This window comes from Callorhinus ursinus, unplaced genomic scaffold (assembly GCF_003265705.2).
Source record: "Callorhinus ursinus isolate GAN/ISIS: 27379988/994484 unplaced genomic scaffold, GSC_fseal_2.0 scaffold28, whole genome shotgun sequence".
Lineage (NCBI taxonomy): Eukaryota > Metazoa > Chordata > Mammalia > Carnivora > Otariidae > Callorhinus > Callorhinus ursinus.
In genome coordinates this window covers 14,463,344-14,487,749 of record NW_027397090.1, presented here as the reverse complement: position 1 = coordinate 14,487,749, position 24,406 = coordinate 14,463,344, and the positions used below count along the sequence as shown (strand labels likewise).

The 24,406-nt window shown below is 43.4% G+C and overlaps 1 protein-coding gene across 3 annotated transcripts in view; it reads left to right on the top strand.

Annotated features, from left to right (window-relative positions):
- GLIS3 (GLIS family zinc finger 3) overlaps positions 1 to 24,406 on the top strand; it is a 468,639-nt gene that overhangs the window by 153,806 nt on the left and 290,427 nt on the right. For all 3 annotated transcript variants that reach the window (XM_025891681.2, XM_073878148.1, XM_073878147.1), the window contains exon 4: positions 3,297 to 4,416. In XM_025891681.2, coding sequence (XP_025747466.2) covers positions 3,297 to 4,416 — 1,120 coding nt within the window. The remainder of the gene's footprint in view (positions 1 to 3,296; positions 4,417 to 24,406) is intronic.

The following is a 24,406-nucleotide window of genomic DNA, read 5'->3' as shown; positions in this document are numbered from 1 at the left end:
CCTGCCCCTTATGGCACCGCGAGAGTCCCCCTGCCCCTTATGGCACCGCGAGAGTCACTTAGCTCTTGCCACACCAGCCCCCTAACCTGTTTCACTGACGGTGTCGGAGTTGTCATGTTGGTTGTATTTTGTTTGAGCTGTATCTCTTTCCTTTCCTGTAGCTCCAGATTAACCACTCACTAGAAGTAACGTCCTTGGGAGCAGATGAACGTACGGAAATGGAGACAGTCTTGTCTGTGTGTCCATCTCTTTCCCAGAGGCCTGGAGTGCGCAGCCTCAGGGGCTATAGGAGAGAGTCCTTGGGAACTTTTCAGTCACTGAGCACATTGTCTCAGAAGGAGAACAGAAAGTGTGGGTTCTAAGCACAGCTTGTGTGACTTCGAGCCTGTTATACCGGCCTGTTGATCAGGCAGAACTTTACAGAGCACATTTGGGGTATGATACGGGGAGAGCAACAGAGGATCTGTGGGATCTAGCAAGGTGACTGCCTACCCAGGGCTGCTTCACCTGTACTTCTGGTGTATGCGAGGTTGTGTGGTGGCAGCGGGAAGAGCTCCCAGGGCCTCAGCTCTGTTCTCTGTAAGATAGAGTGTATTTTAGAAATCCAGTTTACTCACCTCAAAGGCTGTATCAAATGTGATCATGGGTACGGAAAATGCTTTGTAAGCTATAAATGATGGCTATTTGTCATTCTATTGGTTATTCACCTTTACTTAATCCACAATTTTTTGAAAACTTACTATATATCTCATACTCTGGTGGGTATCAGGGAGATAAAAATGATCCCTTTTGTTGAAGGGCTTTGAATTTCCCTGAGGAAGGTCACACCCACAAATGCCAGCAGTGGGCTACGTCGAAGGCACAGAACAGACAGTATGCACACCGGCTCTGGAAAGAGGACTCTTCTGAGAGCTGGTGTATTTGGGGGAGGCTTCATGGATTAGAACTTTGAAAGATGGAAAGCTCTGGGTAATTGCACACAAGGGAGATTGGCGGCTAGGCAGAGGCCATTTGTTGGAAGTTGTGTTTGTATTAGGTGTTTGAGATAGAAGAGAGAGTTCTCTGTTCCTGTTAATTACCATCGTGAAGAGAAGATAGAATTTGATTTCTGAAAGTATATGGTAGCTGTCTTAGAAAACAGATGTCCGAGGAGTTAAGGGATGTGTCTGCATGGGGTTAGGATGAGATCTAAATCAAGCCATAGTTAGGTGTAATTGGGGAAAAATAAGAAATATCTCTGGACAATAGAACAGATGAATGTGTCACACTGTAGGCTGCCCTCAAACTAAATAATATAATTTCACATGCAAAGTATATACAGAGGGGTCGAATACTTTCCTGCCTGATATTCACCGCTTAAAAACCTGAAATGCTCCAGTACGACAGTGGCCAGACAAATGTACCATTTGAGAATGTTCTATAAACCTTCTCAACCTCAGGGTGTAAAGCAAAGTCAGTTGTCTTTGCCTCATATATGACATGACTACTGATTTGGCTTGGGTCAGAAAGCAATTCCTGAATCTCCCTGGGGAAGGGACCAAAAGGCCCTTGACATCCAATCACCAGGAGCCTTCAGCTGAGCTCTGCAGGGAGGGCTGCCTGCCGCGGGTGTGCTGGGAAAATAATTGAAAGTGTCCATGGGGAATTAAAAAACAGATGGTTCAGAAACTACTTTGGGGCTTGCAAAAGGACTTCAGCCCTAGTATAGGAATGGGGATGGCGAAAGAAACCTGTGTCAGGGGCAACTGGACGTAAACTCCTGCTGTGTTTGTCATTGGTAAACATTACTTCACTCGGTGGAAACATCACATCGATAACGGTGTTATCCATCACCTTATACTGTGCATTTGAGAGTCGAGATGTTTTCTTGCTGATAGCTCATGCTGTAGGAAACAGTATTCCTGGCTTCCATCTTGTGAGAAGGAGTAGGAGGAACAGATGGAACGAGAATGCTTCTCTTTTCCCTCCGTTCCTTTGCAACAGGCTGCTGAATAACAGCTGGAAGGAGTAAATGGGTTCATTCGTGGCAAGATAGACATTCTGTTTAATATTTTGTTTTGGTTAATTTTTGGGGGGGGGGGGTCAGAAAAAAAGATCTCTGTAGAAAAGCCAGTGCAGGTACCTATGAGTAAACTGGGTTTTTCTGATCCATACCACGTCTGAGTCGGGAAGTGCAGTGAGTGATAGCTAGCCTCTTTGTGACGGGTTTACATCCGAGGAGTGTAGCTTTTCCTTTCGGTGATTTTTAAGCCACTGATTTCATAGTAAAGCAAGACAAATTTTAAAGTGGCCAGACTACGTCGCAAGTCCTTTTGATATGCAGGTAAATCTTGTGACACATGACGCATGCTTTGTCAAGGGCATGAAGAACGGGAGACGAATCGCTGCAAAAGTGAATGAAAGAGCTCTTCTTGGGAAAGAAAGGGAAAGGTCTCTTCTCGATCTAAAGCTGCTCTGATTCAGGACAGGAACTCGTGGAAAACCCGAGAGTAGCAGGTGTATTTCAACCCTGCAAGGCCCAAATGCATTATGCCACATATGAATTGATCTCAGGCTGTCATTCCCTCCTATATCGTAGCTATATTTTGTATGTATTTTTTCATTTCCTGGGGTGATTTGATGCTGTGACTGAGTACTGACTGAGTTACTATCTTTTAAAGAAATCTTTAGAATTCCTTATCATCAGTGAAATGCAGTTGTGAATTTATTATTGGGTCCCCTGGATGACCCTTTGACTTTGAGGATATACTTTTTTTCAAATTAAGCATTGGTTTGCGTTTTACTTAACCGGACAGATTTTGCTCAAAGGCTGAGGCTCTGTTTAGACTTGTATTCCCTGCAATGCCTATTTGTAGTATGCTGTACACAGTAAATGCTTACTAAACACTTGCTTATTTGCTTTGCCATGATGGGCATCAATAATTATTCCCCGGTCTCTGATTCCCCCCCCCCCCGACCCTGACATTAGAAAAGATATTTAAAAATAAAGTAAGGACTATGTATTATCATTAAAGTATTAAGATTATTTATAACAATAGATCTTTTGTTTTATTATTCCACTGAGCATTAGCCTCTATTGTCCTTCTTGGTAAAATGTTATTTACCTGGAACTAAAAGCCTTGGGTTTTATCTTAGCCAAAGAATGTGTGTTTAGCCGAGAATGTAATTAGGGGAAATACTTAAGGGATTGTCAATGCAGTGTTCTTTTAGCTCTTAAGCAATCCATATCCTGCTAAAATGTTTGTCTTTTTTTTCTTTCTTTCTTTTTTTTTTCCTCCTTCTGGCTGCCGTTCCAGGTCCCTTATTTCCCGCGAGTCTTTGGCGTCCACGACTTTGAGTCTCACAGAGAGTCAGTCAGCCTTGAGCGTGAAACAAGAGTGGTCTCATGGCTACAGGGCTCTCCCGTCACTCTCCTCCAGCCACAGCTCCCAGAACGGCACTGATCTAGGGGACCTCCTTAGCCTTCCTCCCGGGACAGCCGTGTCCGGCAATAGCGTCTCTAACTCACTGCCGTCCTACCTTTTCAGCATGGAGAACAGCCACTCCCCTTACCCCAGTCCCCGGCACTCATCGGCCAGGCCCCACTCGGCCCGCTCCAAGAAGAGAGCGCTGTCCTTGTCTCCGCTGTCTGACGGCATTGGGATAGACTTCAATACCATCATCCGCACCTCGCCCACCTCACTGGTCGCCTACATCAACGGGTCGAGGGCCTCCCCGGCCACCATGTCCCCGCAGCCTGAGGTCTACGGGCATTTCCTGGGGGTGCGTGGCAGCTGCATTCCCCAGCCGTGCTCGGTGCCGAGCAGCCAGAAGGGCGTGCGGGTGGCCAACGGTGGCCTGGTGCTCCCGGCCTATGGCGAGGGCGGCGTGCTGGAGTGTGAGCGCATGCAGCAGCTGGAGCACGGAGGCCTCCAGCCAGGGCTGGTCCACAACATGGTGGTACAGCATGGTCTGCCCAACCACGACGGCCAGCCAGGCGGCCTGCTGAAGACGGAGCGCCTCGATGATTTCCCGGGTGGTGCCCTGGACCTGCCCCCTGCGCCCCCTCTGCCCCCTCTGCCACCACCCCCGCAGGGCCCCCCACCCCCCTACCACTCCCACCCCCATCTGCACCACCAGGAGCTAGTGGCCCGGGCCCAGCCGCTGGCCCTTCCCCAGGAGGCCCTGGAGGAGGACGGGGAGATGGAGGACGTTGGGGGCAAACACTGCTGTCGCTGGATCGACTGCAGCGCCCTGTATGACCAGCAGGAGGAACTTGTGCGGCACATCGAGAAGGTTCACATAGACCAGCGCAAAGGGGAAGACTTCACTTGCTTCTGGGCCGGCTGTCCTCGAAGGTACAAGCCATTCAACGCCCGGTATAAACTGCTCATCCACATGCGAGTCCACTCCGGGGAGAAGCCCAACAAGTGCACGGTGAGTCTCCCGCTAAGGTTCTCAGGGTTTCGTCCAAGGTGTGTGGCGTTCCTCCGGACTTGGCCACAAATCAGGACATTTTCTTCTTTTATGGGATTCGGATCCATGGGGGTCTAGGTATCCATGAAATTTGACTTCTCTTTAGCCTGAGGACAGGAAAGATTTCTTTAATTATTGGCAGCAGGGGTCCTGCTCCACTTCTGGATTCTCTTCTGCAAATGTACGTGACCCATACCATCAGGGGAGGTTGATCTGCCACACTGTCCAGAATCTTGGAAAATCCATGCCTGCCAGGTACCAACTTGAAGTTGCTGAAATGCGCAGGGCAGGGAAACAAATGCTGCACTCCCAGCAAGAGCTAGCTTTTTTCCAAAGCAAATATTCAGGGATTTTTCCTTCCCTCCAATAACTGGGCGAGTATTGGGGTTGGAGGAGGGGCTGTTCTGATATTTGGAAAGGAACGCACACTTAGCAACTTGGCTAATAAAAATGTTGCTGCATACACCCACACGCCTGTATACCGCACACTCTGGGGTTGTGAGCCTAGTAATGATTTATAGCCAGCATAAAACACCCAGGGGATACCGCAGGAGCAGGGTCTCACAGGATCTCACGGAATTTTAAGGAGAGAAGATTTTGTGGAAAAGTATAAGGAGAATGAACCAAGAGGGGACTGTGCCTTGGGTGTTGAAGGAAGTGACCCTGGTGTCTCTTTCTCCCCTGCCTCCCCTTTTCACAACATCGATCCTGGAACTTGTCTCTGTTTCTTGGCAAAATTTGCTATTTTTGAATAATAGGACTCTTAAATGATTTTGCAATCATTTCACACCTAACAGAAACCCTCAGGGTTTACAAGCAGGACATCACCCTTGGGATCACAGGGCAGCTTTGCACAATCTCCGACAGCTCGCTTAACTCTGGGAAGAAGAAGAGCATGTGTTTTATATTACTTTAGATGGACAGGGATATTTCTTTCAGAGTTAAAATCTGAGAATTGTAGGTACTCCCTGGATATTGAATATGCTACAGATCACTGAATGTGTGAAACATATAAATCATTTTGAAAAGGGACTTATTCAGACGGTGGTCCCCCAGCCAGAGTCCTTTCTTACTCTAGTATGTCTTGATGATAAAGAATCTGGACTGTGTTTATGTTTGATTGTAGATTGGCCAAGTTGTCTGATTTATGTAAAAGCAGACCGAATAGGTTGGTAGCTGTAATGCAGGTATTGGAAACACTTTTTCACTATCCAGTAGGTATCTCTGAAAGAGTTTTCAGAATTTCTGGTGGAATGAAATTGCATTTCTTGCTGTTACCTTGTGCCCCATGTTGTGATTTTTCTTAAGGCAAACCAAAAGCTGATACATTGTGAGGATGCCATGTTATATGACTGAAGAGAATAATTACATTTCAGGTGGCAAAACCTTCCTCTGTCAGTAGGGTTCTGCATTAAAAATGCCAGAAAGAGACAAGCAATTGAAGGCAATTCCATTTATTCTGTTTGGAACACACTGGCCTATTGCAGGCAGGAAAGACGTTCAGTCTCTGAGGGAAAACAGTCCAACCTCTTAGTTCTGACTAATCCTGGCTGAAAATAGTTTGCTGGATTTGGCTTTACTGAAATAAACATAAAGGCCTGAATTATCCAAAACATATTTTTTGCATTGCAAAATTAATTTTTGTGCAATAGGATTTCCCCATTTTCCCACTCTTCCCAGACTTTGCAATGGCATATAACTTTGTAAAGTTGACTTTTGCTAAAGTGCAGGATGACTATTAAAAATAGAAATATTTCAGTGAAAGAATAAGCTGAGAGGTGAATATTTGCAGGCCTCTGCTTGGCTTTTCATTGTATTATTCAGGATGGGTATGGGAGGTGGTTTCTTTCCTAGTTTGTCTCCTTCCCACTTCTCGATGGAATCTGTAAAATTCAGATTGCTGGATATAACAGCATGTCAAATCCAGACCCACAAAGCGTTAAATGGTACGTGTTGTAGTGCAAATATGTTTATAAAAAACAGGGTTTCTTAGGAGCTGACTAATGCTGCAGTTCTACTCTTGGGACTGTATGTTTTTTGCAGGAAGATACCCATTTTCATATAAAACCTACATAGTGGGAGCGTTATGTCTTTTAAAACTGTTCTGTTGCCACATGGCATCTGCTTGATTTGTAGGGTTAGAGCTAAGTGGTGGCACATAATTTTGCTGTGGAAGTTTAGCATTCCTCCCAAGTTGTAGTCTGTGGAGAGAAGACATTGTACTTGACGTGGGTGCACATCTGAAAAGACATTTTCTGCTTTTTGCAAAACCAATCTTTACACTCTTGGAATCCAAACACAAAGAATTGTTAAAACTGAAATATTTCATCTCCCGCTGCTTTGAAATCTGATGGTAGTTGATTCAAAGCTCAAGATCTTTGCCAAGTGAAATGACCACATTCATCTTTTGGAGACATGAAGTGATCTTTGGGTTTTTGTGGCTATGTCACATGCTGCAGAGGCTCGGGGCAGTTTAAATTATAGAACCCCGTCCACTTTTGTTCCACATATGTTTCACTGCTATTAATTTTCTGTGATGCATCGTTAGAGTTAGCCACCATTTTCACTCACTTAGCTTATTGACCCAAGAAACATGTGATGACCCAATTGTGTTTGGGGACCATGACTACAGGCAGCACAATGTGCTTCTGGAAGTCGTGGTGGAAGAAGGATGTGTGAAAGGGCCGCTTAGCGACAGCCGACTTACAGTAAAAGATTAGCGCCGGTGTCCTCCCTCAGCGCCCCATTCCGCCTCCTGCAGGGAAAGCGCCTTCTCACAATCTGCGCCTCTACCTCACCCAGCCTCACCCGCTGGGATTCGGATCTCTCAGGATTCTAGGTGTCAGAACTGGGGGAGGATTGCTAATTCATTATTTGGTTAACTTACGGGAAGAAGAGAATGGTTTCTTTTCTCTTTCCCACCCAAACAACTCCACCCTTCTGTACATCTCATTCTTATTCTTCTGCGGAGAGCCAAACCAACTGCTCTCTTTCCAGGCCTGGCCCCGATGACAGAGATATTCCCAGCCAGTGGCAAGAGCCTGGAGAAGTAAAGGCCTCGGCAGGCAGATAGATGGACCTCAGTGAAATCAGAAACCGGGATACGGCGGTATTCCGTTAAAAATACCCGAGTCCACTCACTGCTGTCTACTAACTAAAGCAATTTCGAGATGCCGAATCATTCTATTTAGACCTTCCTGAGCTTAGACCCAACCCCAACACTGATGAATCTCAGAATTAACCAAAACTTTTGGGTGTAACTATGCTGAATTCTCCAACGTTTTTCTGAGGTGATAAGGGTTCAAATACTCAAGTCAGAGCAAGTCACGGAGCCTTGGATTTTGTTTCTCAGACTCCCGTTTCACCGTCCTAAAAGGACAGCATAAAGTGGAATCCCAAATTATTGCTGTACACTAACCATCCTTAGTAGTATCCATAGTAATGGTTCCAATAGAGTGCACACAGAGAATGTTTTTACCGTAGGTCTCTTTTGCCATCAAGTTGAAGAGTGTGTAACGCCTGGGTAGCCTTCCCAGAAGGTGTGTTCTGAATGAGATCAGGCGCACTGTGTCTGCCAGTACTTCTCATGAGAAAGCCTATCTGATGGGAGCAGAGTGAGCAGAGGGAGAGGGTTCCGTTGCCAGCATCAGAAACATGCACAATAGAAAGCAGTTTTGTTGGGAGGCTAGGGGGTGTTAATAAGGGAATTAGGGGGAATGCGGGTCGCCACTTATATTTTGCTTATTTTTCCTGGATGAATTTTATCCAATAGCAAATAGGAATTTTGCAAGGCTTTTACCCACCCACAGATTTTCACGAAAATGTCACTGACCAAAGACAGCTTTGGATTTTGTATGAATTGACTCATTTCTCCACAGGCATTTTGCCTGGCAAAATCCAGAGTATTTGCTTTGGCTAGAAGATTGGGCAGTTTGCTTTTTAAGTAACATTGGATTATGGAATACAAAAAAATAAATCAGAGCTGGGGCCATGTCCCCGTTCCTCTTTTATGGCCTGATTTATGGGTTCATGGGCCAGCGTTAGCCATGTAAGACATTTCTTGAGGAAAAGTAAATTCATTGTAAACTGTGGAAGAAGTTTTTTTTAAATCACATCCTTTATTTTGTTATTTTGATAAGACTTGCCATTGATGGGGTGACCACAATTATATGACCAGAAGAGACCTTAGGAAAATATTATCTAAGTATAACTGTTAGTTACCACTTCACAACCTTCAAACTGGCAACAATTAATAAATTCTCATAATGTCAAGTATTGGTGAAGATATAGAGAATGAGGAATGGTTTAACACTGCTGGTGAGAGGTAAATTGGTGTAACCACTTTGGAAAAAAATTTGGAAATATCTAGTAAAGATGAAAATGAGCATATCCAACAAAACCATGTCTACGTGTCTGCGCTAGGGAAACTCTTGTATATAGTAGCAGGGCCACATGCAAAAAGATGTTTATTGTACCTCTGTTTCTAAAAAGTAAATAATCTAACTGTCCATAGATGAGGTAAATTGATAAACTGTGGTTTATTCTTAATGAAATAATATAAAGGAGTTTAAAATTAATGAACTAGGTATAAATCTCTATATCTCTAGATGGATGGATGGATAGATCTATAGATATCAATGTGGCTACATCTCAAAAAACAATGTTGAATGAAAAAATTAAATGCAAGAAGGATATATTACAGTGTAATACAATTTATATGCCTTTAGACACTCACACACTAAGCAGTACCATATAGTTGTGGCAGATACATAATTACTGTGGGCAGGATAATCAATAACCTTTGAATAGTAGGTTCTTCTAGAGAGGAAAGAAGTAAGAAGAAATGGGATGGGTATTTTACCTTTTTTCCAGGAGTGAGAAAATTGAAATAAATACAGCAAAATATTAATTTCTTTTTAGCTTGGTGGTAGTAATAGAGGTGTCATAGGTATCTTAAAATATTTTCTGTGCTGCCTGTTTGAAATATTTTGTTTATAACTGTAAGTATAGATTCTTATCTAAAAATAAAAGAAAATCAATGAGTATAAAACTCTACCTCCCTCTAATACCTATCTTTTTTTTTTTTTTTTTGAGAGAGAGAACAAAGCCTAGAGAAATTAAGTGATTTTTCTTAAACTAATAAGTTGTTTGGCTGTTGCCTACTTAGCGCCTGCAAGGCAGTGGTTCTCAACCTTGGCTGACATTGGAATTGCCTGAAAAGCCTTATAAAGGACCCATACCTGCTTCCCACCCCGAGTCTGTGATGTAATTGGTGTGGGGTGCAGCTTCCCGGCGATTCTAATGTGAAGCCAAGGGTGAGAACCAGCGCTTTCTAAAAGCTTCCGTGTTCTGACATTGAACTCTAAGTAAGTGAAAGGTACACTGTCATTTCAGTTAAGGTGTGGGGAGGGAGGGTTTTGTAGTGAGTACATCTTCATTATCTCCAGTGTCCTGACAATGATTAGGGTAATTTCATGTTCCCTTGGAATAAAATTCAGAGACAAGAAATAAGAAGATAATAGAGTGACTGTGGTAGTGGCAGAAGGCTTTCAGCTGAGTGTCCATTTCATATTCTGAGTACTCTTTCTCTACAATTAACAGTCAGTTAAAGGTTGGGATGAGGCTGTGCTGAGCAGTATATTTCATTGCCACCTCCTCACCTCCCTGAGTTAAAAGTGGAACTGACAAATCTGTCACGTTGTTCCCATTTTTAAAGGTAACGGAGAGTGTTCTGTCTTCCGAATACAATGCAGCCTTTCTGCTTTTAATATAAAATGATCTTCAAAACATTTTTGCTACCAGGGATATTTCTGAAGAGTTGGTAAATTACCAAAATATTGAATTTTCCCTTTTATCAAATCTGCCTGATGTGATTAAATAAATAAAATTAACATTAATATCCTCTTTGTCTCTTGAGGCTGAAACACCACCAGCAAAACATCTGGTAAAGATCAGAGAGAGTGTAGCTTCCAAGTCCGATCCCATGAGGCATCAGTCTGTCAAACAGTTAATGCAAGCTCAATGATTAAAAAAAAAAAATACAACTAAATCGCAAGATTTTTTTCCCCAATGATTTTACATAAAGAGATACTGGCATATTTATCTGTGTATATACATGTTCAACATACTGTAGACATATATATGTCACCATAAGTTACAAACCCTTTAGTCCAGGTAAACGCAAAACTGCAGAAATTCTCATCAGATGCGGCATCGACCACAGTCTATAAGGCATCTGTCAAATCGAATTTCACATCCCAAAACAGAGTTTCGAAGCCTTCCATTTGGTAGTGGTTTAATTTTATTTCCCTTTAGAAGGCATTTAATCCATTTTACCTGGAGAGCTGGACTTTCATGAACTTTGTCCTGAAAATAAATTCGTAGCAGATTTGGGCAAACGTTTCAAAGCAAATCGTGGTTTCTGTTCCTTTGCCCTGCGATTCCAGGATTAATGAAAAACAATAGATAATGAGAGGAATCCTAAGAGGTTAAGTATTTGGAGGCTTTATCCTCATTCAGCAAAATCATTAACTACATGATGGTTTAATGTTCCTTTTAGTTTGTATTTGTTTTGTGGTTTTTCTTTAATTTCATGCCCTGAAATAATGTTTTTAAAATTAGAAAGAAACATGTAAATCTTTGCATGAACAGGCTGATTAGGGGAATGTGTTTCAAACCTTGTGAGGTTTGCTCACATATAGATTTTAGAGTGTGTTTTTCTTGTTTGTTCAGACCGCACCAGTGTAAAATTAGTTTGGCAATTTATTAGAGACGTCTTTTGTGACCTTTGGAATATTTCTTGATTACCTTTGGTCGTGTTGACATCTTTGAGTCCAGACAGAATCTGAGTGTGTGGAGTGAAAGACCAAACACATTTATTTTTCCAAAAAAAAGGCAGTCTGATTTTCTTTGATCTTTCAGAAGTGTTTTTTTCAAGCTCTGGGGAGAATGATGTGGAAAAGAGATGTTTATTTTTCTTTCCATGCAGATTTATTAGTTTTTTACCATAATTACCGAGTTGGAGCTTCTAGACTATCAATAAGACAATGAATGTTACAACCCTAGGCAGTGGATATGTGGCTGGCAAGTACAGGGCCTGGGTGGAGAGGCTGGGTTTCCCATATGCTCAAACTGGGGGCAGGGGGGAGATGGGCTCATCCAGGGGGGAGATGGGCTGGTCTAATAGGTGTCATCACTCATAGTGGAGGTTAGTGTGGATAGGAATTTGGTGAGAAAACGGAATGAGACCTGTGTGTTCTTACTTTACCGCACAGTATTTCATTTTATTTTCTTGGGCCATAGATACTAGACTTGAGTAGGGAGAATGACTAATCCTCTTGAGGGAGAATTTTGAAGAATTAAAAAAAAAAATACAGTTAATTTGCAACGTTGTTGAGAAATTGGAAAATAAGATGACTGGCTCTGGGCAGGCAGGGGCAATGGGCATGAGTCATTATACCATGCTCCAAACTTGGGGTGATGGTATAATTAATTTATTATTTAAGTAGGGACACTTTTGAGACTTTTGAAAAGGGTTCTATGTCGCTGGGCTATCAGTGTTTACCAGGCTGTTCCTGGGAAGGCCAAGGTATATAGTTTGTCTGTGTATGCACTGATGTGTCCACCCAATTGAAACATGTTCATTCATTTATTTGGTCACTTAGTACAAGCTATGTGCCATGCCCTGTCCTGGAAGCTGGGGGTTACAGAAATAAATGAGACATTTCCTTGAGGAGCTTACAGTCTTCTAGAGGTGATGTGTAAATAATTAGGAACAAGGGCTTTGTAAGAGGTCTATGCAAATTGTTTTCACACGAAAACGGGAAGAAGCTTCCAACTATGTGTAGAGTCTGGGCAGGCTTCTTGGAGGAGGTGATTGCATCTTGAAAGAAGACAGCAATTCTTGCAGAGAAAGGGAAGGAGGTCATTCAAGGGAAGGACCACAATATGGGCTGACACAGTGGTGTGAAAAGAGCCCGGGGAAAGAAACTATTCCTAAGTAGTTAGATGGTCCAACACTAGGCAGGAGAGGGAAGGGAGGCTGGGAATCTACCTTGGGCCAATGCAAAGGACCTTTACTATCAAATAGGGATAATGTTTTGAAAGTTAAAAAGAATCCCACACATAGCTGATACAAATGCAAATCCAGTTAATACAAAAACAGAACCTTAGGAGGCAGCATCACTGAGGTAGCAAGCCCTGTGTTCTCGTGCTTGTGAAATGAAACTGTGGCTTCCCCCAAACCATCTCATTGTCTCTTCAAGTTGACAGTTTAATACTTCATCAGAATGTATCTCTGGGCCTCTACCACATGAAACACAAAGTTTTCTGAGGCCAAGTGATCAGCCAGGGAAACACATAAGTGGAGACAAGCATGAAAGCATTTTCTGTAGTGAACTTTAAAAGAAAAAAAATTCTAAATCTGGGAGAGCCTAGAGACCAAAGCTATTGGATCAGTTATGTTGAACGATTAAGATTTGGACAGAGGCTGCATACATTATCCTTTGTGTGAGTAGCCTTCCATTAGTTAAGTATTTCCTTTTTATAATCTGTAAAGAGAGTGGAGTACTGTTAAACAGAACTCTGGATGGGTGTTCATTATGCTGAGCCTGTCAGCCCTTTCAAGACATTCCCCCCCACTGCTAAGATTTACTTTGGAATTGTTTTCTGCTCAGACTGAATTAATGCAGAACAGAGCTAAATGTTTGAGATGGTTAGAGGAATACGAATTAAATCAGTTGTCACCAAAATGGCGTCCATTCCTGGTGGTGGTGGTGGCTGGAACACTGTAGGGCCAAGGGCCTCTCCAGGGTGGTGAAGGCAGTGGAAGGAGAGACTCATCTTTTGTTAGTTGAGCTTCCTGCTCTAGCAGCACTCACCTCCCCTGGGGATTGAGCCTCCACTCCCATTTGCTTGTGTGACCAGAGAGCACAGCCTAGAGCCAACCACAGTGGATTCAGGTGTGCATAAGGTTCCAGAAGGGGCATCTGACTGGTCTTGCTCTCAAAACTTATGAGGCAGGGTCTTAGGCTTCTCTCTCCAGAATAATTTCTTTACTGTGTTATTTGAAAGCACTTTAATTTTTAAGTTGGGGCATGGATATTGGGCCTGATAATCCCCATCTCTTGAGGAGAAATGCGGCTACTTCTAAACTCTTTTCTCTTCTACTAGCCTTTTCTCCCCTTCCCAGTCCCAGTTTCTAGAGTGAAAAGATCAAATGATGCTTTGTTAGCCAAGAGAATAGACTTGGGAGTGAGGGATCAGTTTCAATGAAGGAAAAATGGGGGTCCCCACCTTAAACAAACATGGAAATTTGTCTTGCATTGCATTTGTGGTGACTCTACTGTTTTCTCTTCTTCCCTCAGAATTTGCATGTTGCCTCAAGGCCCCTCGCTTTGCTCCTTATTTTTCTCTCCACCTTTTCAAGTCTTGCTTTGGGGAAAGAACTTCAGGAAAGATAAAATTCATACATGTAATTGGTGAATGGCTGAGAAAAGACTCAGTGCGCTGGCCCTCCCAGGGGTAGCTACAGTTTTACTAGGAAGGAAGCAGTAAACCTCTCCCTTAAAGGAAAACTCCTTCACAAAAATGGGAGGGGGAAGAAAATAGCTATGTTACCAACTCCGAGCTACTAGATTACTCTAATCCACACTGTAGCCCTCAGAGCAATGTGATTTATGGAGTTCGAGGTTTATACTCTGTTCTTTCTACTACATACTCAAAGAGCATTATTCCCCTTTGAGTCTTGCCTGCGGTGCCCAGCTCAACAGCTCAATGATTAGATGAACAGATAGTAGACTTCAAATATGTATATGTACATACTTGTCTATTATCTCTCTGTGTCTGTGTATACATATATGCGGGTATATAGATCTATATCTGTATATCCATATACTTGGGGTTAGGTGATGGATACATGAAGATTCATTATTCTATTGTTACTTCTTACGTGATGATTTGAAATTCCTCAAAATAAAAAGCTAAAAATAAAGAGAATTTTTTTTTGAGTTAACTTACAGGAAACAGAAGGGTGGTTTGTTCCCTCTGACATCTCAGAGAATGGTGCCAACCATTTTTTGCCCCATGGATAACCCATGTTCTACTGACCTGGAAACAAATCAGTTTTTTTTCATTGCTCTTGCAGGGCTCTGAAATCACTCTGCTAGAGAATGAGATGAGAGATAACTCTTAGGCAATAGCATGATACTTGAAAAGGCAAATGCTAACAAGGAAGCATGATTATAATATATTAAGATAACCTAACTGTGACATGATTATAATATATTAAGATAACCTAACTGTGACAGTCTCAAATCTCAGTGGCTTGGTATGATAAAGGTTTCTTTCTTTCTCATGTTCTAATACAGCTTGTGATCATCCATTGACTCAGGATCCTTCAATCTAATGGCTCTGCAGTCAGAGTCCAGGGCGAGAGATAGGATGTTGAGGATTGTGCAGGAAGTTTTAGGAGCCGGGTCTGAAAATGACACCTTTTACTTTTGCCTGCATCCCGTTGGCCTTCACTCAGGCACATGACCACAGCTAAGTGCGAGGGAGCCTGGGAAGCGTGGTTTTTCTGTGTGACGCAGGAGGAAGTTAAACACAGAATGTGTGTCTGCTGCGGGGGACCAGAAGGGCCCTTCCTACTCACTGCTGACTTTCCCCGGTTCCCTGTATCCCCTTGAAAAGAAGAAGCATTTCAGTTTTGACCTTTGAGCTTTCCACAAAGGGATGGCCCTGTGTCATCAAAGTGGTTTTGTTAAAGACCATTTCTTTTTTCTTATCAGCGCTGGCTCCTGTAACTTGCTTTTCAACTTAGCAAATCTTTCTCAGCCCAACCATTTTTTTATTTACTCTCCAAGGATTCCATCGCTGTATAGTCACCATTGCTGGGAAAACTCTGGTTATCTCAAGTGAATTACTCAGTTTTTCCCACCTTGTCCAAATTACTTGTTCTTGGTGCATAATTCCCTACCGCTCATCATCTCTTTAAGTCATGAGGATGTGTGATGGCTTCACGTCCCACAGGCACTCAGCCTTGAGGGAGATCTGCTCATTATCAAGGGCAAGGTCATAAATGAATCACCGAGAGATCCACCATTATGAACAGAAATTTGGTGTGAAGGGTTATTTTACTAAGACCCTGAAACACAATATTCCCCATCTGTTCATAAAGCAGCTTATTTGATACACACAGTGTGGTCATAAATGCTCTTCTAGTCTCTGAATGCTTGCTTTTGGTCATGAACTGGCCCACACTCAGGGAAAAAATGACAATGGGCCTCTATGGACGCTTTTGGTCCATTTCCATAAATATATTCAAACAAAATAAAATTGCCTGGCTCTTTATAATATGTCCTTTAGTGTGTTTAAGCTTGCAGAATTACCCCCAATGATGACAAATTGTAAACATCATGCAATACCACAGCCCAGGTTCAAGGCCCATCTCAGTGTTCTGCCAACATCCACCCTTCCTAGAAACGTTTAAAGTGTTTTAGGAAAATGAAGCTAGGCAAACAAGCTTATCGGGAGTGACCATAAAAAAAATCATTGATTCTAATTAGGAGGCGTCACCTATACAGAAACAAAGCTGCTTTTGTGTGGTGGAAAGTCTACCTGTTCTCTGAGACACATGGAGTGCTTTCCAGTGGCTTTAGATAATCAGGCTGGCAAAGTTTCAGGGCCCTGACCTTTTGGCCCATCACAAGTGATTCAGCTGTGCTTGTCGAAACTTGTCGAAGGTGTTTGTGGGAGGTGTGCTGGGATGCAAGTTGTTACAAAGCTGTGACAGGGAGACAGGCGCTGTTTTTCTCTGAAAGCCCCAAACTGCAGCGTAAACGGAGTTGGGGAGTATTCAGGTTTTTGGGGGCAAGGATTGAGCTTTTTGTCATTATCTCTAGCTGTCCACCAGCCCGGCGCGTTCATCCACCGCTGGTGAAGACTCTAGCAGCTTGTGCTGTCGGGTCAGCCTGAGCCTGCTCCACTGTGGACCGCGGGAAGGTCAGCACTCAATGGTAACCCTGGTGTTAAGCTACTGCTAGAGAATGGCGCCTTTATGATGGCACCGGTCCGGGAGGGAGCTGTATAATTTGAGCAAATCATGGAGAAATCACTAATTGCCTACTCCATTGAGGTAGTAAATGAAAATCAACAGCTGTGTCACCATCACTTTTCTTGAACTCAGAATTTCAGGAAAAAATGAATTTCACTAGACCACAGGGTCAGGAACATAGATCTTGGTAAGTCAATGGGCATTTAGTTTAAAATTAAGAGTCCATATTGACCATTTGCAGTGTTAGTGATTTATTTTCAGGGAGGAATTTCATAAAAGGCATTTCTAGTTGCCTGATTGCGCTTTTCCTCCAAAGATTGGCTTGCTAATTACCATCAGCGAGTAATAGGGGATGACAAAAAGGAAAAAGTAAAAAAGCCCATTGTGTTCTGCAGGAATGATGCTGCCAATTGTCTTGACAGGCTCCTGCTGCACTTGTCAGACAGCTGTGCCTCAGAATGAAATTTTGAAGTTGGTTCTCACTTAGCCAAGATTAGAACAGACTTAATTGAAGGTGTCTGCAACGAGGGGACAGTAGAAAATTCTTTAAATACAGAATTCATGCATTTCTGAAAAACCTTATACTGACCATTTCTAAAACACTTTAATTTTGTTCTGTCCCTCATTTTTTACTCAGAGAGGTATTATATAAAATCCAACAATTGAATCTCGATTCTGTGACATCAGCTTGATAAAGGAAAATTGTGTTCACATGGAAAAAATAATAAGGTTATTTTATTATTGGTTCACTTAAAGATCTGTTAGATATTTAAGAATTTAGTTTTTATTTACCTTTTAATGCAGGGTTGTTCCTCTACCGACAGGTGTGCATGTTCTCTGTGGTCTCTAAACACGATCCTCAGGTATCAAACAGAAAGAAAGGTCGCTAATGACTTTCTCTCTTTCATGAATCAACTATTTACTGAGCAACTGCTTCATGCCAGTCGCTCGTTTCGGCCCTGGGGACGCAGCAGTGAACAGATCAGACCCCAGACTCCTTGTCCTCTTGGGGCTTCTACTCTAGAAGGGGAGATAATAAGTAATGCAGATATCTGGGAGAAGAAAGTTTCAGGTAGAGAGAACAGCAAATGCAAAGGCCCTGAGGCAGGAGTGTTAGCCTGACACCTTCTAGAAACATTAAGGAGTTGAGGGTGACTAGAGTGGAGTGAATAAGTTGGAGACAGTAGAGGAGGTGAGGGGAAAAAATGGGGACTGAATTGTTTAGGGCCTTGTAAGGTCACTAAGAGGATGGTTTTGAGTAGAAGAGGGGCACATCTGACATGTTTTCTTTTTTTTTTTTAAGATTTTATTTATTTATTCGAGACAGAGAGCACAAGCAGGGGGAGGGGCAGAGGCAGAGGGAGAAGCAGACTTCCTGCTGAGCAGGGAGCTCGACGCGGGGCTCGATCCTAGGACCCTGGGATCATGACCCGGGCCGAAGGCAGCTGCTTCACTGACTGAGCCACCCGGGTGTCCTGACTTAACGTTTATTATGGTTACTGGGTGCCATGTGGGGAGCATAGCAAAGCAGAACAAGTAGTAGAAGCAGGTGGACCAGACTGGTGTGAGGACGGTCACTGCAGTAACACTCTCTCTGGTCCTCCTGCTTATGTCCAGTGGTGGAGGCCGGCATTCTGGCCACCTGGAAACAGGCGGACCTGACAGGGTTTCCCAGTAGATTGGAAATGGAGTGTGGGACACACAAAGGTCAGGGGTGACTCCAAGGTTTGACTTGCATATCTGGAAGGATGGGAGTTGCGTTTAACTGAGATTGAGGTGATTTGAGGAGGTTTGGGGAGGAAGCAGAGAGTTTGGTTTCAGAGTTGTTCATTTTAAGGAACCTTTGATGAGTCCCAAATGGTAAGTCTGGAGATGAGAGAAGTCTAGACTGGTACAGCTTTGGGGTCACCTGTGTACTGATAGCATTTAAGGTTATGAGATGGGCTGACCAGATTTAAAGTGAAATGAGAAGTAGAGTCGTGAAAAAATTGATGTTTGTATTTCTGGGTTCCACGAGGAGTAGGTAAAAGGAATGGTGAACTCTTCTCTACCAAATACCTTGTATCTTCTTTACTCTGCTTTGTTTTGTTGCCCTACCCGCCTTCCATGTACCGACAAGAATTTTCAGGGGCCATTCAAAAAGACAGGGTTGAAGAGTTTGTTCCAAGTGGGCCAACCGTTGGCACACCTGCATGTACGTCTCCAGACCAGAAGAGGGGCAGACAGAAAACATGGAGGTTAGGTTCCAAGACAAGCAGGTTTCTGCCATCACGGTTTTATGCTTTTAAATTGAGGAGGCATTAGTGACAGGATGTGTATATTTTAGCTCATACAGAACTTAAGCGTACGTGAGCAGAGACACTGTGAGATACAGTATTAAGTCAGCTCTGCCACTGGGGTGCCGTTGAGGTGACCAGGAGTCCAGGAACAGACCGGATGACTTCTTGGTGAGTGTGTTTTGAGAGGGTACAGAAAGCAATGGGTAGTGTTTTTTCTACCTTTCCAGCAGTGAGAGGCTGAGACTCTGTCTTTTAATAAATTTTTAATAATTTTTAAATTGAATTAATAAATTAATTTCTCAGTGAATTGATCTTGTGCTCCTAGATGCATCTCCTCAGTTGCTTGGCCAACTTCTGCTTGGAGAGCCTGCTCTCTGAATGTCCCTGTAAGTGTTGAGAAGGAGTTGTGGGAAAGGACTGCTGGCTGGAGGCTCTCAGGCGTTTTACTCACATTCACATCCTAAATGTGTAAGTGGCGTGAGAGGCTCAGCGACTCTGTCCTGGGCCACTGAAGCCCAGTGCATTGGTGAAAATAATTTTAATTTTAAGATCACACAATTAGATTTCTTCTTACTGTAGAAGCAGCTTAATGAAAAACCTTTTGTGTACCACATATTGGGCTTGTTTACTGTGAATTATGATAGCTAGGGAACAAAACCTTACATTTTAGCTTTTGGAAAATTTTATGACGTCCATGTCGACGGCAGTAAAACTTCACTGGCTCCAGTGGGATGCCTCTTTTGTTTTACTGAACTGTTCGGTCACGTCTACATCCAGCGAAGGGATAGGGGCTTTTTCCCTCTCTTTACATTTAATTTGCCCTCTTGTTACCGCCCATCTCCCCTCCATCTTTCTGGCACCCACTCATTTCCTTTGTTTCTTCTTCCTATGCAGAGGTATCGAGGGTAACTGCAAAGAGCAAATGGAGCTTGCAACAGTGCTGAAAATCTGTGTGTGTGTGTTTCCATCCAGTGAGTGTGAAAGAAAGCATGTTCAGTGCTTGAATCTTGGAGTCTGTATTTTACGGAGCTTCTGTCTGTTCGAGGGGCTGTAGCAAGGTGTCCTGTCTTACCAGTTAGTGCAGGGCTTCACATGTCCGCACCGTTGACACTTGGGAGTGGGCGATTCTCTGGGCTTGAGGGGCATCTGGGGCATTGCAGGGTGTTGAGCTGCACCCCTGGCCTCTACCCACCAGATGCCAGTAGCACCCTCCCTCCCCTCCTAATGGGAACAGAAATGTCTCCAGGCATTTGCTCTGTGTCTCCTGGGAGGGCGAAATTGTCCCTGGTTGAGAACCACTGAGTCTAGGGGAACCTGAATTTACCAGCCTTATTTATGCCGAGACAGGGCAGTTGTTTGGAGATTACAGCCAGTGTGGGAAACACAAATACTTGGCTTAAACAACAACAACAACAACAACAAACCCAGAAAGAAACCCATGTCGGTTGGCATTGCCAAGTGAGAGCTTGTCTAAGCCTCTTCCTCTTTCCTGGCCTCATCAAGGACCCTGGCCATGACCCAGGCAACTTCTGATGGCTAGCTGATGAAGAAGCGATCCTTTATGTGTCCAAAATTATAGCAGGAAGGGCTGTAAATGTTTCCAAGTACCTAGCTGATACTGGGATTTCCTTTTCTTGTAGAAATTGTGATATAAATGGAAGGTTGGTTCCTGGTCCTAGAAGAATGGTTGTATCTAGAATTTATCCTCTTCTGATGGGGAAGCATCTAAAGTAGATAGAGTGTGATCTTCTAAGCCAGAAACTTAGCTTTAGGTGAGAATGAGCCCTTGGTGTTTAACTTCTCACCAATTTCAGTACGCCTAATGAAACCATAGTGTGCCGAAAATATATGGAAATTTAGAGGTCTACATTTGCAGTTCACTGTGTCTGCCATTGGATGCTCTGCGTCTTGATTTTAGAAGTGAAATTCATTTACACTCTTCCATTTAGAATAAATCATAGAAAGGGTGCACTTTTGGGACTCACGATGGCACTAGGTATGATGACTCATCAGCAGGAAATGGAGTTCTCTGCCCATCATGACCCAACTTTGATAAGAAAAGCCAAAAGAAGCTTGAATTTGTAGATCTGTGTCGGGCCAGCAGTGCTTATACGATTAAACTTTTTTTGAAATCAGCTAATTAGAAGCAGTTTAAAAACAAACAGCTTTCTGGATCTTCATCAGGAAGACAGTAGGTATAATTATCAATAGTTACATTATTATCCTAGAAGAATATAAACACAAGACACCAATTGCTTAACCAACCTGTTCCACCCAGGAGACATTTTGAGTCAAGACTTGGTTTGGAGATATTTTATACAGAAGGACTAGTGGCAATGATAATCGGATGATGACAAATGAAAGCAGCCTTATGTGGTTTGTGCAGGATAAGAAAAAGCCCACTATGTTCATGACAGAATAAAGTTAAGTAGGAACAGCCATATTTGAATATTGACTTTTGGACCCCGAGAGAAAAAGAGTTTTCATTGCTTGAGACAGACTGTAGGGAAGCCGAACCCTATCCAGGAAGATCATGTCTTCCATTTGCTAAGCCAGGTTTACAAAGCCATGTCCCATGCACAATCTCATTGGATTTTCACCGTGATCCTAGGAAGTAGAAAAGGTGTTTGTGGTTTTCATTTCCATTTAAAAATGAGGGAACAGCTCGCGTGACTTTATCTAAGGTTCCACAGCCGGTAAGTACTGGCTGGCGAACCAGGACCCAAGTCTCTTGGCCTCCTAGGCCAGAGCTTTTTTCCATTCCATCAGAGTCTCCCACGAGGTTACTGTGAGTTATGTCTACTCCATTCCATACTTTCCTATTTCTTAGGGCCCCACATCCTAGTTCTGTCTCATTAGGGCTGCCATATTGCACAGGTCCGGGGGCACCGTTCATTCTGCCTGCCTTGGGGTCTTGTACAACTCGAGTTCCCTGGAGGGCGGCAGCTACATAGGCCATAGAGAATGCCATCCAGTGGGCAGTTTCTATTTGTGTGAGTTAAAGCTGTACAGTGAGAACCTGGGAGAGTAAAGTGGCTCTCCATGCCTGGAAGCTTTACCGGACTCTGTGTCCTGCATCCCCAGCCCCCGCCCGCCCTGCCACAGTATCATACCACTTAAACACCATGGAACTCTGTAATTCTACTTGTGAAAAGGACCACTTGAGTCCTGCTAAATTAGAAGAAAGAGACACCATTGATTTTATTCCTTTGGTTAAAATCAGCTAATTAGACACAGAATCATTTCATCTTTTATTTAAGATGCAATTTTATCTTTTGAATTTGGTTATTCTGGAAAAAGCACATTTTCACTTAATACAAAACTACGTATCTCTGATCCATGTTATCAAGAGGTATTGGAAGTGAGCTTTTAAAAAAACTTACTAGTTTTTCCTAATTAGTCAGGTGTCTTTTATCCTATTTTGTTGTAGACATCCTTTAAAATATATATACTGATATACTGTCTCACCTTTTCCAGAAGTTATTTGTCCTCATTTCTTGAGTGATCAGGTTTGAGGGACCATAACGCAGGCAAGGAGATAAGTGTCTGAGTAGGAGAACGTGTGGTCTAACAGGTCAGCCCTGGCAGGGAGGAAGGCCAGTTAAGATGGGAGGAAAACGGCTTGCCAGCCTAAAACTCATACGCGTACACTGCCTCCCCTGTTCTGGTTTCTCCTGTAAAAGCTGTGGTGTCTATGATGTATAACAGACAGGTGACTAAGTAAGAGTAAGAATGCCATGATCTTCCCTTTCTAGTACCGTTTTACACCTTTTCAAAACATTCCTCTACAGTATGTGTTACAAAATTCAGTATGGAAGGCAGAATCTCATTGTTTCTACCTTACAGGCTAGGAAACTGAGGCTCAGAGCAAGGTAATCAATTACACAACAGAGTCTTCTTTCTATTATGCTGTAAATCTTACCATTTTTTACCCAGAATAGTACTAGGGCTTGGAAGGTGAAAACACATTATAAGCAATTTAAATTCTTTGTGGGATGAGGTGAGATGAAATGCAAACAACATTTTAAAACACAAAGTCACATATTTCTGATTATACTTAATAGGTAACTTAACATGTCCTGCAAAACAGAAAGCGATAGAAATTAGGTCTGGAAGGGGCATAGAGAGGCAGGCCTCCTCTCAGAACAGGACTTTGTTACGGCTTGAATCATGTCCCCCCAAAAAGATAGGCCACCATCATCATCCCCAATGCTCAGAATGTCACCTCGTTTGGAAATAGGGTCTTTCTAGAGGTCATCAGGTTCAAATGAGGTCATCAGGGTGGGCCCTAACCCAGTACAACCAGGGTCCTCGTGGAAAGGGAAAAGGTAGGAAGAGGTGAAGAGACAGGGAGAAGGCTGTGTGAAGTCCGAGGCAGAAGCCCAGGCGTGCCTGCGAACCCCCAGGAGCCCGGGCAGAGCGCAGAACTGACCCCCTCGCGGCTCTTGGAAAGAACCAACCCTGCCCACACCCTGATTTTGGACTTTTAGCCTCCAGAACTGTAAGATATTGGATTTCTGTTATTTCAAGCCACACAGTTTGTGGTACTTTGTTACAGCGGCTGGAGGAACGAATACAGACCCCCCACCCCCACCCCCTTGCCCGCCTCCAGCAAGGGAGACAGGAGCGTTACAGCTGCGGCTGTGCCTGCTTGGCATCGTGATGACAGTGAGCCACGCGGCAGCCTTCTGGACTTGGTCTCAAAGGCCTGGGGAGCCTCTGGAAAATGTTAAGAGGAGAAGGAACTGATCACACCTGTGTTTTAAATGCTCACTTTTGCTGCCGTGCGGAGAATGGGCTTAGGAAGCATGGTGGGAGCAAGACCACAGACCAGTAAGGAGGGTTTCATACTGGTCCAGTTTTATACTGGAGAGACAATGAGGTCACAGGCTAGGTGAGAAGGCGCTGAGTTCATCTTTCATTCCTGAGGTTTCTGGAATGTTCATCAGTCCGGCCTCAGCTCGACATGTCTCTCTCAGCCTGTGGGTCAGAGCAGGATAGAGCAGATGTCTCCTGGGGACACGTCCTGGTCTGTCATGCATCAGGGCGCCGAACATACTTGGACTATGTATCTGAGCACATCTCATGGGAGTTTTGGGATTATCACACTCTGCCACGGACAGAGACATCCCTCACTTTGAACTCAGCAAGCACGTTCGTGTCATGTCTCTTGGCAGTTATGTGAGAGTGAACTTGGAAAGACGGATGAGTAAGCTTCGAAGGGAAACTGAATCACGAGTCTCTCTGTACTTGAATTAAGATATCTGTAATTTTATGTCTCAACTTTTATCATTGTCTTTTACTACAAAGAGAAAGTGAAAAGGTGAAGAAGTCTGATGTTACAGCAAGGGATCGAACAAGAATATTTCAGTAAGTTGAAATCAGATTAAGTTTAGAGCCATCCTGATAGTTTTAAGGCAAAGTTGTACTGTATACCACTGGAAGAAAGAAATGCTACAGAGATCTTAGTTCACATCCGATTAATCTCTCAGGATAATTTGTTTACTGGCTTCTGCTGCCAAACCTATGAGTTGCTTTCTTCAGGGGTGAGGGTTAGTTGATGAAGCGATTTATTATGTTTCTGGTACACAGCGTATCGATCTTGCTCATGGAAAATGTT